The sequence below is a fragment of the Panicum virgatum genome, chromosome 3N (assembly GCF_016808335.1).
Source record: "Panicum virgatum strain AP13 chromosome 3N, P.virgatum_v5, whole genome shotgun sequence".
Lineage (NCBI taxonomy): Eukaryota > Viridiplantae > Streptophyta > Magnoliopsida > Poales > Poaceae > Panicum > Panicum virgatum.
The window spans coordinates 6,283,350-6,296,280 of NC_053147.1; the positions used below are offsets into that span (position 1 = coordinate 6,283,350).

General features: G+C 48.1%; 1 protein-coding gene and 1 long non-coding RNA gene across 2 annotated transcripts; one reads left to right on the forward strand and one right to left on the reverse strand.

The window, feature by feature from the left end:
- The first annotated feature begins 4,215 nt into the window (after positions 1 to 4,215).
- On the forward strand, positions 4,216 to 6,094 carry LOC120663974. The gene has a single exon (XM_039942932.1). The coding sequence runs from the start codon at positions 4,337 to 4,339 to the stop codon at positions 5,807 to 5,809; it is 1,473 nt and encodes a 490-aa protein (XP_039798866.1). The 5' UTR covers positions 4,216 to 4,336; the 3' UTR covers positions 5,810 to 6,094.
- Positions 6,095 to 7,290: 1,196 nt separating this feature from the next.
- Positions 7,291 to 10,240, reverse strand: LOC120663976. The gene is made up of 4 exons (XR_005670675.1): positions 9,414 to 10,240; positions 8,483 to 8,588; positions 8,142 to 8,212; positions 7,291 to 7,729 (listed from the first exon to the last, which is right to left on the reverse strand). It is a non-coding gene; the product is annotated as an uncharacterized LOC120663976 (long non-coding RNA).
- Between the last annotated feature and the right edge of the window lie 2,691 nt (positions 10,241 to 12,931).

Below are 12,931 nucleotides of genomic sequence, written 5' to 3' on the forward strand. Positions count from 1 at the left end.
AAATGCTTGAATAAAAGGAATGGACAAGAGACAACCGGATTTTTTCCCGTGGTATCGATGTGTTGGCACACACCCCTAATCCACGTTGTGACACTCACAAAGAGTATTGTCACCTCCCAAGTCACCGAGACGAGGGCGCTCACTAAGAGTCTCCGTTCACCATCCTGGCGTGGTGGAGATCAAGCCACGTACAATCTTCTTCTCTGGGCTCCCACAATCCTTGGCAAGCTCCGCGAGAAACACCTCGATCACCAAGATCGCCTAGGTGATGCCAATCACCAAGAGTAACAAGCTAAGGCCTTCACTTGAGCAAGAACCGATCACCAAGAACGGATGCACACTAGCTTCTCTCTACTCAAGTCCTTAATCTTGCTTCTTGATTGATTGAATGCACAAGTATGTGAATGATGAAGCTCAATGTGGCTCTTGACTATAGTATGAGTGTATGGATGTTGCCTGGTGTCAAGAGTTGGCGAAATGACCCATTGGAGGGGTATATATAGGCAGCTCACACAAATAGAGCCATTGGAGAAAAGCTGCCAGAAAACTGCGTAGCGCCGGTTAATCCGACGTACCCCCCATTGTCATCGTCGGTTTAACCGGTGAATGTAAACTGCCTCTTCTGAAAACTAGCCGTTACAACTGGGGCAGATTAACCGACGTAGCATCGGTTTAACCGGTGAGTGTAGTTGTCCACTGAACCACTGAAAAACCAAGTCTCTGGACAACTGCACCGACGTTAACTCAAACCTATCGTCGGTTTAACCGGTGAGTATAACTTTTAAATTCCTCTGAAAAACCATCTCACTGGTCAATTGCACCGACGTCTTGATTCAAACAGCGTCGGTTAATCCGGTGAATAGAACTTGAATTTCCCTGGAAAAACCAACTCTGGACCAATGCACCGACGTTAAATTCAAACACGTCGATTTAACCGGTGTATTGAATTTGTCCAGACTCTGCTGACTTCGTTCAACCGACGTATAGAAAATTGAGAGCGTCGGTTAAACCGGTGTATAGATTTTTTCTGATTTTGTCTTTTCTGATTTGAGTCTTGAATGAAATCCAAATATTCTTGAGATATAGTTTGAGAACCACTTATTTGAACTTCTAGAAACCTGAGTGACCATAGTGTGCATCCATTTTCAAATGACCATGTCCATGCTCAAGTTACTTAGCCTTAACCCCTCTTAATAGTGCGATCACTACAAAACTATAAAACCTATACTAACCTAAGTGTCCTTCTCAACCTTATGACACTTAGGACTAGAAAGATCCTTAGTCTTGACATAAAATTGAGTTGAATACCGAGATCGCCTTTTTGAATAATGAAATTGAGGGGCCTCTTTTGACATATGACCAAATGAGCGATAATGATCTATTAAGCTGCACAAACTCATTAGTCATAATAATGGTTGTCATTAATCACCGAAACATACCTTGAGGGCCTAGATGCTTACAACGACCACCTGGAGGAGCTCCTCCTGCATGTCGTCGACGGTGGTGGCAGCGCGGGCCGATCCGTCCTAGCGAGGTCGAATCTGTCCTCGGCGGGCGGCGGAGCAGGCGGATCCAGCGGCGGCCTCCACCCCTCCCTCCATGGCCATGGTGAGCGGCGGATCTCGGCAGCGCGGGCGGATCCGGTGGCGGCGTCCTCCCCTCCCTCCATGGCCACGACGAGCGGCGGATTCCGGCGGAGCTGGCGGCACCGTCTCTCCCCGAGAGAAGCGGCGACGACGCAGCTCTGGCCTTCCCTCGACGGCCTTCCCTCGGTGGCGGCGGCGGCGGACGTGGTGGCTTTTTTTATTTATTCTGAAATTTTTTGCCGAGTGCCACTTAAACACACGGCAAACCGTTTGCCGTGTGCCTGAAAAAAGGCACACGATAAAAGAGCTCTTTGCCGATGTTTGTATGCCGTGAGCTTTTTGCCGTGTGTTACACACGGCAAAGGGTTTACTGAGCTTTGCCGTGTGCAACAGGCACACAGCAAACCCCCCGTCTCCGGTAGTGAGAAGTGGAAGGGGTGGTGGTGGTAGTGTATTGTTAGATAGAGAGACTTAAGGAAATGACTGCTTGGATGATCAAGTTACAAACATGAGAGAAATGAAGAGACATAGTACGGTGGATGAAGGAGTGCTTCTTCCATTATTGGTGGCTCAATGGAGATTGAGAGAAATATAAATTAACATTTTCTAGTGGGATGCATCAATCTTAGAAGACAGAAATACCATAAGAGACTAATTGTTTTTTTTGTTAATGTTTTCTAGTGGGATGCATCAATTTTAGAAGACAGAAATACCATAGAAGACTAATTGTTTTTCTTTTTGAAACAAATGTGGATTTATTTATTAATATTAGATAGACTAATATTTAATTGATAAATGAAAATAATGTTCATGAGACAATAATAAAAGAGAATAAGGGGAGGGGATTTAACATATGTATGTTGCATAGAGTAATATTTAATTAATAAATAAAAAATTTGGATGTTGGGTTTCTTCTTTATTTATACTTTTGATGAACCGCAACATATTGAAAAACATAACTGATAGAAATAGAAATTATGACACTTAGTGGGTTGATGACATAGCAACATGCCACTTAGGTGATACCCCGCGCGTTGCTGCGGGATTTCTTAAATTTAATGTGAAATTTGAAAGTAGAAAAATTAAGATGATTGCATGGCAACATTCACAAAAGAAATCGATGGAAAATATAAATAGATGGCCCTAGTGGACGTTGATGTGCCATTTGATATAATGGATTCCTATATGATGCGGATAACTTGCATGTTAAGAGAAATATAGCTAATGACTTTAGTAGGTGCCATCTATATAGGCTATATAGTTGATATGAATTTTACTTGAATGTTATTTTTTATCAAGATCTGGTAGAAATCGGTAAACTAACGTCAATAGAATATTTGATCACATTATAAAAGAATAGGTGCTCAAAGAAATAGAGTATGTATATGAGTTTTTACGTTAATAGATTAAAGATTAAAAGTATTGCAAAAATAGAGTATGTATATGACTTTACGTTAATAGATTAAAGATTAAAAGTACTGCACAAAGTAGAGATCATATGAACATTTTCTTATTTATTGAATCTCGTAAAAAATGATAAGCTAAAAGAAGAAACACCAATAGAATATTTGATCATATTGTAGAAGAGTAGGTGATGAAAAAATAGCGTATGTATATGATTTTACTTTAGTTAATTAAAAATTAAAAGTATTGCATATTGTAGAGATGACATGAATATTTTTTGTAATTAATAAGGTAGTTGAAAGTTAGTGGAACACTTAGTGGAGAATGATGTGGACACCTTGCATGAAGAGTTGATATGAATTTTATTTGTATGTTATTTTTTATCAAGATCTGGTAGAAATCGATAAACTAACGTCAATATAATATTTGATCACATTATAAAAGAATAGGTGCCCAAAGAAATAGAGTATGTATATGAGTCTTTACGTTAATAGATTAAAGATTAAAAGTATTGCAAAAATAGAGTATATATATGACTTTACGTTAATAGATTAAAGATTAAAAGTATTGCACATAGTAGAGATCATATGGACATTTTCTTATTTATTGAATCTCGTAAAAATTGATAAGCTAAAAGAAGAAACACCAATAGAATATTTGATCACATTATAGAAGAATAGGTGATGAAAAAATAGCGTATGTATATGATTTTATTTTAGTTAATTAAAGATTAAAGGTACTGCATATTGTATAGATGACATGAATATTTTTTAATTAATAAAATTGTTGAAAGTTAGTGGGACACTTAGTGGAGAAAGATGTTGACACCTTACATGAAGAGAGAAATAGTTAGTGGGTGCTATCTATATAGAATATATAGATTCGCTCTTAATCTCCTAGTATTCTATCACCGTATCATGCCCTGCAGGCTGCATCCCACCCTCTCTAATTATTCTGCAGAACCCATTAGGGCGTGTTTAGTTGGTGAAATTTTTTGGATTTGGCTACTATAGCACTTTCGTTTTTATTTAGTAATTAGTGTCCAATCATGTACTAATTAGGCTCAAAAGATTCATCTCGTTATTTCCAACTAAACTGTGTAATTAGTTATTTTTTAAAATTATATTTAATATTTCATGTATTGTATGTGTCTAAAAATTTAATATGACGAAGAATCTTGAAATTTTTTGAGAACTGTTTTACAGTGCCTTAATCTACTCCGACCCATTCCCTCCAGCCTCTCATCAGCAGAGCTAGAAGAAGCGCAGCTCCGGCAGTAGCAAGAGCTAGCCCGCCAGGCCGCCAAGCTCACTCTGTGACCAACAGGGAGAGAGAGAGAGAGAGCAATGGAGACGATGGCAGCGGCCGCGCCGCCGCAGCAGAGGACGGGGGGCATCACGCGGAGGCTGGCCAGGCTCCTACGCCGCAAGCGCACCCCGGCGGGGGCGGGGGTGGCGTACTCCGTCGCCGGGGACGAGTTCGACGACTCGCTCGACAGCTCCATCAACTCGCTCAGCAAGCTCAAGCTCTCCGGCAACCTGGCCGCCGCGTACACGCTCGACGCCCTGTTCAAGAACGCCACGGAGAAGAAGGGGGCGCCGGCGGCGGCGCAGGTGCAAACGCAGGCGCACGCACAGCCGCAGCCGTCTCCGGCGCCGGGGCCGGAAGCCGCGGCGAAGCACGCGTTCGTGGCGAGCCTCTTCGCGGGGGCGTCCGCGGTGAAGGCGGCGTACGCGCAGCTGCAGCTGGCGCAGCACCCCTACGACGCCGAGGCGATCCAGGCGGCGGACGCCGGCCTGGTGGCGGAGCTCACCAAACTGTCGGATCTCAAGCGGCGCTACACCAAGGACCCGGCCGCCGCGGCCCGGAGCGCGGCCGCCCTCGCGGCGCACGCCGAGGAGCAGCGGCACCTGCTCCGGACCTACGAGATCACGGCGCGGAAGCTGGAGGCCGAGCTCCGGGCGCGGGAAGCCGAGGCCGCCCGCGCCCGCGGCGCGCTGGCCGACGAGCTCCGCGCCGCGCGCGCCTTGGAGGAGCGCGCCCACCCGGGCCGCACCCTCGCCGCGCTCGACGACCTCCACCTGTCCGGCCTCAACGCCACCCACTTCCTCACCGCGCTGCGGCACGCCGTGAAGGCCGTCCGCGGCTTCGCCCGGGCGGTGCTCGACGGGATGCGGGCGGCCGGGTGGGACCCCGCGGCGGCGGCCGCGGCCGTGCACCCGGGCGCCAGCCTGCGCGACCCGGCGGGGGACGCCCGGTTCGCGCTCGAGTCCTACGTCGCGCTGAAGATGCTCGCCGGGTTCCACCGCAAGGACCTGGGGCTGAGCTCCCTGCGCGCGCGGGGCGCCCACGACCGGCGCCGCTTCTTCGACGAGTTCGCGGCGCTCAAGTCCGCGCCCGCGGCGGAGCTCCTGGACCACCCCGCGGGCGGCGCGCGGTGGGGCGCGCTCCGCGAGTTCCTGCGGGACCGGTACCGGTCGGTGGTGCACGAGCGGATGGAGGCGGCGTTCTTCGGCGCCGGGCAGCAGCGCGCGGCGTGGTTGGCGGAGTTCGCGGAGATGGCGCGGCGCGTGTGGCTGCTGCACTGCCTGTTCTGGGCGTTCGACGGCGGCGCGTCCGTGTTCCAGGCGTGCCCCGGGGAGCGGTTCTCGGAGGTGTTCATGGAGAACGTGAGCGACGCGGACGGCGGCGGGAGCGGGAGCGGGGCGGCGCCGGGCGGGCAGGTCGCGGTCGGGTTCACCGTGGTGCCGGGGTTCAAAGTCGGGCGGACGGTGATCCAGTGCCGGGTGTACCTTTCCCTCTCCGAGCGGCGGCCGTGACCTGACGACGACCCGCGGCGGCAGCGCGTTGCTCACGGGTGAGAAGCTCTCGTCGGACGGCGGCGAGATCTGTCCCCGGGCGTCGGGCGGCGCGGCCGGGAAGTTTAAGGGTGGCGGGGTAGCAACGGCCTTGGCCCAGCCCGGCACGTAGGTGCCCACCCCGGGTGATCTCGTATGTACGTATGGATGGAAATCGAAGCATGTATCTACCTACCGCTACGACTACGACCAATGTAGTAATAATTATACTACTACGGGCCCTCCAGTCCATGCATTGTCCCAATATATATAAGGGCTTGTTTAGTTGCGTAAATTTTAGGGTGTAAATTACTGTAGCACTTTCGTTTGTATTTAGTAATTATTATTCGATCATGGATTAACTAGGTTCAAAAGATTCGCCTCGCAAATTATAGACAAATTACGTAATTAGTTATTTTATTTAGCTACATTTAATATTTTATACATACATTTAAAGATTTAATGTGACGAGGAATCTTGTAAAGTTTTGGGCAGCCATGTTGTGTTTTGCCGTGCGTGACATGAGGCGCGATCCAGATCGGGAATGTGTGCGGCGGCGTGCGCGCGCATTCTTCTCGTCGGCCAAAAGTCTGAAAAGAGGGCGCGCCACATGAGCTCCACATAGGCAGACAGCTAAATCCGGCAACACATGGGCGGAGACGGCGGTCACGAGTGCGACCTGGGCGCTTTTGCTTCAAGTGCCGGTGTGGGCCTCCGGTTCCTCGTCTCCGGCCGGCCGGCGGCCACATGCGCTACAGTGAGCTGTAGGCCTACCGCCTACGTCTACATGGGCTGGGGTAGTGGCGTAGTGCGATGCGCGGGCGCGAGATCCAGGCAACCATGGGATTACGCCACGCATGGGACCAAAGGCAGGCGGCGATGCCATGCCATGCCATGCCATGCCACAGTAACCATGGGCCCATGGCGCGTGCGCGGTGCCAAGGTTTGGCAGCTACTGCCAGCCCAGCGGCGATCAACAAAGGCTCCGTTTAGTTAAAAAAAAAAAAATCACACGGTACCCGTCACATCAAATCTACGAACACATACATAAAATATTAAATATAATTGAAAAAAATAAATAATTACACAGTCTAACTAATTACCACGAGACCAATTTATTAACTCTAATTAGTCTATAATTAGATATTATTTGTCAAATAACAATAAAATATGCTACAGTACCAAAACCCAATTTTTTTTACTAACTAAACACACCCAAAGGACCGGACGGCCACCCTTTTCTGTCTCTGCAGATCTTTTTGGGGTTGGCACGAAATTTTTGGACATGGGTTAGCAAGCGATGCAGTGTTCGATCCCGGCGGTAAGGAGGTCGACACGGTATCCATCGATCGTGCCGTGGAAGCCTGACCTGCGCCCAAGATCTCGGACGCCTAGTCATGTTCATGTTCATGTCACGAGTACTTTGAGCCAAGGGCGCGCCCTTGTTTTTTTCCCTAAAAAGATAACCAAGTTCAAGAAATATTTATTTATAATAGACCAGTCTGCAGCATTTTTTGTTTTCCTTGAAAAAAGAAGATTAACTATGAAGATACATATATGCATATAATAGTACTGAAGGTTGCATCTATTTGTTTTTCCCCCTACGTGGCATATAGTTACAAAGTCACTATGCTTAAACATTTTATTGGTCATCGACAAATTGAGCCAGAAATTTTTTGGAGCCTCTTGTTGCTTTCACAGAGCAAGTGCTGCATAAGAACTCCTACATGAGATTTCAGTTTTGCAGTGTAAGTTATCGGTTCAGCTGACATTTATGAAATATGAACCGGAATAAGTTTAGTGCTTAGCTGTGGTAGAGTTAACTCTGTTAATATTCTAGGATGTGACATGATTGGCTTCTGTTTTGTTGCAACAAATAGTGGAACCACATTGCTCCTTGATCTGAGCTAAGGATAAGACTATAGCGGCACTAAAGCTACGCCATTTAGCGCAGCTATAGTCTGATTTAACGTCCATAGCTGCCATAGCGGCACAAATACAAATAGCGTAGCAGAGACTCTCTAAAAAAGGATATAGCGGGGCTATAGCGGAGCTATAGCCCGCTATTTAAAACCATGGTAAGAAGTATACTTTGCTCTGTAGAAATTTTGTGGCAGCATTTGAATCGAAAATTTTCTTACCAGTATTCCAAGACGTGCAAACCATTTGACCACAATATAATGCATAGGGCATTAGCAATTGCAGTATAAAGGAGTTTTGGGCTCTTAAACTAAAAGATCCTCGCAGGCTTGGTACAGACAAAGAGACAACCTACAACTATGGAATAGCCGAATAGGAGGTTTATCTTACTTACCTGGAACTATAGTGTTGGTTCTTGCAGACCCTCTGATCGAATCATTTTAGAAGCGAATGAGACTTCTTCTCCTAGAAGCAGTAGTGGAAGGGGGAAAATTAGAAAATATATCCACGAAATGGCTGTGCCAAATAGGCATGAAACCAATCTGTTGGTGCTACGCTTGAACTGCTGATCGAGCAGCATACAGCAAAATAAAGTAGAAGTAATTAATTTGGTTCGCTTGCAATACATTTTCATAAATGTTCGGTTGTCATAATGTATCCAAAATCAGATATATGAAATTCAATAGAACTAATATTTTGTTATTGTCATCAGTGATCAAAGTAAAAGGTGACTACCTCATCTGCTAACTTCTGAAGGCTCCTAAGATACTTAGCCAGCCGCATTTATCTTGCTGATAGCTCCCCTCTACCAGAGAAATCAGTTCTACTTCTATGTAGGGCTCTGGCACCATCCACAACCATCGGAGAAAACATGCAGAAATGGAGCTCCATTTTAGCGATACTAGGGATGGGAACCATGTGTTGGCAAAAGGTAAATGGAGTTTAATGTTTGAATTTGTGAATTATTAAGATGTCAGGATGCCAAGATCTAAATGGCTTTATGACAGGATCAAGGAACCTGGCACATGCCACATTACTTTCTGCACTAGCACTGCCATACAAAATGCCTTGTTACTTGCTACAGTAGCATCATCATAAAAAAATGCTTTCTCATTGAGCCGCACCAACAGAATCCTCCTATCTAGAGCAAATGTAGCAAATTTGATCTGCCCCACAATATATCATTTTGAATAGTACAGAGGTTTTGTCCAATGAAGAACCCATGTAGGCTTTAGTAAGCAAACTAATGTTGATAAAAAAACGCTTGATAGGAGGTGAAAATATATTTCAGCTTCTATTGTTGAATGCTGATATGCATCTTAAATTCAATTGTAATGCAATAAAGATATTCAGTTCATCAACTTGTAGCATGGAAGATATGTCACTAAAAAGCAGCAAATCAGTTGCTAGGTTGAACCTAAGATGCCATAAAGAGAAATAGAGATATTCCTCAACTTCGTAGGAAGCATATAGCAACAAGATTAATCAATAAACAATTAATAATCAAATCGAACAAACAGGTGGATAGAGGTCTAAAGGTCCGAGAAGTGGTTATCAATCAAAAGTTTGTTTTTATATGTAGATTAACCTATTCATCTAATAAAGTGTTAGGTGTCAAAAGTAAGAACAGAGACAGAGAGAAATCAAAGGATGGACATGAACTCACCATAAGCAATGTATCCATAAGTCAGAAGGGAATTCGTCAATCTGTAAATAAGTACCAATCCAAATCTGAAGGCACAGCAGAACATCCTTTAATCAGACATTAGCACTTGCATTAAGGCAGGACATACTACAAACATTGGAGGGGCGAAAAAGGCGATAAGCAAGCTACAACAGAAATAACCAAGCTTAGTGAGACCAAAAGTATATGGTTAGTCAATGGTCACTGTCAATTGGAACAATTAATTCATAATCACTAAGGGAAAGCTGAACATTGGAAAAAAAAATTAAAACTATCAAACTAAGAATTGCTACATGTCTGTGTAGTAAGAACATTGTTACTTCATATATGTAGTAGGTTATCTGAAGGCTTTAATGCTTTGTCATGGTGCTGACATACTCCTTTGAAATCAACGATTCAGAAACCAGAGGAAATTTCACTTACGCTGCCTACTTTGATCCAAATAAAAAATAAACAGCTCTTACATGACATTTTATCTCATATGATGATCCCATTCCCACTGCATAAAATGGTACTAAATTGGAGAGGATGAGTAGCAGAAAGGGTAGAAGGATTCTGAGCCGAGGAGGTCACACCACACAAAGGCAAGGCAACAGAAGGGGTAAAACCGATGCTGCTAGGGGCCTTTAGTAATGACAAAAGAACAGAATCGAGGCATTGAAATCATTCTATCAATCCATGGTGCATGAACTCTCATGCATATATCCGTGAGGATTAAGTCGTGAATCAGGACATCGCAGCTGGGCAAGGATTGAGAAGCTTTCGGGTACTTGAACCAATGGCTGCTCCAGAGAATGGCAATGCACAGCCAAGATTACCTTACAATCATTTCGTCAAGCAGCTCCTGGGCGTTGGTGCCTACCTGTCTGGCGCATTCTACGCAGGCTTCACCCCCACTCTGACGTTTCTCCGCGCGGGCGGGACACCGTTGGTTTCGGCGGCATGAAAATACATGTCGGTACCCTGTAGCAGGGATACCCACTCCTACTACAGTAAGGCAGGACTCGCGTAGTCATCCGTAACTACGCTTTAAGGGGCGGAGCAGCCGGGCCCCATGGGTCAGGCTCTTACCTCACCGGGCCAACGGCCCCGGACCTGCTCCCCGCTCTGGGTCGGGTCCGGTGACGCCACGTGTCCCTGAGGAGGGGAAGCTCCGCGCCAACAGACGAGGGCGCGGACCCCCATAGGGGTCCGGGGCCTCCCCGCGTCCGTCCGGACCTCCCACGCGCGTAGAACCAGCATACCGTCGGGGGGGGGGGGGGGGTCCGGGAGCGCCACATGTTCCGCAGGCGCAGGCGCGGGCGCGAGTCTTCCATTGGAAGACTTGCCCACCCACCGCATTCAATACGGGTGGTTGAGACGTGCTCTGCCGCCGCGGCACGCTGGGCAGCTTTTGTCAGGCCTCACTGTAGACCGCATATTACCGAGGTACACAGTGCAGCCGCATGCGCCGCATCCGCGCAGAGCCCGTCTGCCGCATTAAATGGATACGACGGCACGATACTTTTCCATCATACCTGTAACACCCCAGTGTTACTGAGCGCTAATCATGAGCTTAGATTCGCTAATTAGGAGTTAATCTTGTCGTTAGCGTAAATCGTGTTCGCGCGGTAAACATCGATTTAGCAGTGTTCGATCGCGTTTTTGTCTCTGATCCGAGCTTCGAAGCAACTTTCGCCCAAAACAAAAGTTGTAGCTCTTATCGTTCTCTACAACTTCTATTTTGGCCAAATTTCAAGTTCTTATATCAAATTTCGAGATTTGGATGGTCAAAGTCGGCTAAAAATCACTCAATCTCGGTCAACTGGGACTCCCCTGTTTGTGCTCAGTGCACCGCCGGCCCTCGACGTTGGCGTCGCCACGCGTCGGCCGTCGCGGCAAACCTCGTTCCCCGTGAGCCGTCTTATCCACTTCCAGTGCCCGTCCCTATCCGAACCATTCCCTTCTCCAACCTTCCTCGCGTGCACGCCGAGCTGAGCTCGAGCTCAGTGTCGTCGCCGGCGTCCTCCGGCCATCCTGCGTCGCTGTTCTTCGCGCCCCTTCTCGATTCCCCACACCCCAACCCTCTTCGCCTCACCCCGCACCTCCAACGCCTCTTCCCCGAGCCGACCGACCCGCTCCGCGGCCGAATCGGCCTTCCAACCGCCGGCTGTCATCACCGAGCCCGCCGAACTTCGCCCTCGCCGTCGAACTCCCCTCTCCGGCCTCCTTCCGCTCAAATCGAGTCGCCGGTGAGCTTCTCCGCGCTCTCCTCTCCCTTCCCAACCCCATCCCCGCTTGAATCCCGCACCGCCGGAGCCGGAGCGCCGCCGCGCCGCCGCGGAAGCCCTGTTGCGCCGCCGGCGCACGCCGCGCGCCACCCCTGTGTGGGCCTGCTCGTCGCCGCCGAGCGCCCCGAGGTCGCCGAGCACCCCTCGTCGTTGCGCCGCCCCCTCCCGCTGGCGCCTTGCTTCGCCATGGCCGGAACGGCCCGGCCACCGCGCGCCGCCGCGAGCCGCCGTCGCCCCTGGCCTTGGCGCCGCCGCGGGCCGCCTGCACGCTCGCCCCTGCGCCGCCCCACGGGCGCCCTCGCTCCGCTGGCCCGCCCTGACCGCGGCCCGGTCAGGCCGCGCCGCTGGCCGGCCGCCGTCGTCGGGCGGGAGCCGCACCGCCGCCGAGCCTGGCGGTGTCCACGGCCCTGGCGCGCGTGCGAGGCAAAGCAGGGGAGCGCCCCCTTTTGCTCCCTCTGTTCCAATGACAAGTGGGGCCCACGGGTCAGGAGCTTTAGGGGTGGTTTTATTTATTTTTGTTGAGTTCTGCAGAAATCTTCCAAAAATCGTAGAAAAATGCAGAAAAATCCCAAAAATGCAAACTAAAATTTGTTAAGTTTCTAAAATCAAGATCTTCAGTAGAAAAATGCTAATGCATGAAAAATGTCACTTTTACCCCTGCTAAATTTAGGGTTTGCGTTTAAGCTAGTTTATTTTGTATCGGTTGTTTGGTTTGTCTAAAAATCCTGAAAATTTTAGGGTAGCTTACTCTTTGCATGTATGGTCCGCTGGAAAATTTTCAGGTGCTTAACCTTTGTGCATGTTCATGGACCTATTGTTGTTTAACTTCTTTTCTAGGGTTAAAATGACTGCTCTCGATCGTCTTTAAATGTTGTTAGTTAATTATTCCATGCTTGTGTAACCTCACCAAAGCAAGTTTCTGTTTTAATCCATGCTGCTCTAAGCGAGTTTAATAGTAGTTGTTTCGAAGGAAACACTTCAGGCTAAAAAGGCCTTAGAACCAAAAGCTGCACATCCGTTCTAAACCTTTGCTATCGTAACCCTAGTTGTAAGGTTGCTCCGTAGATGTTTTTGGAGTTTGGTGCATGCTTTTCTCTGTGTGTAGTGCATTGCATTATTCTTAAGTCTCATGCATGGCATATTTTCCTCGTGTAGCTGCTGACACCGAAGTCGCCTACGAGCTCGTTGCCGAGCCGATCCAGGAGCCGCAAGCAGGAAAACAGCAGGAGG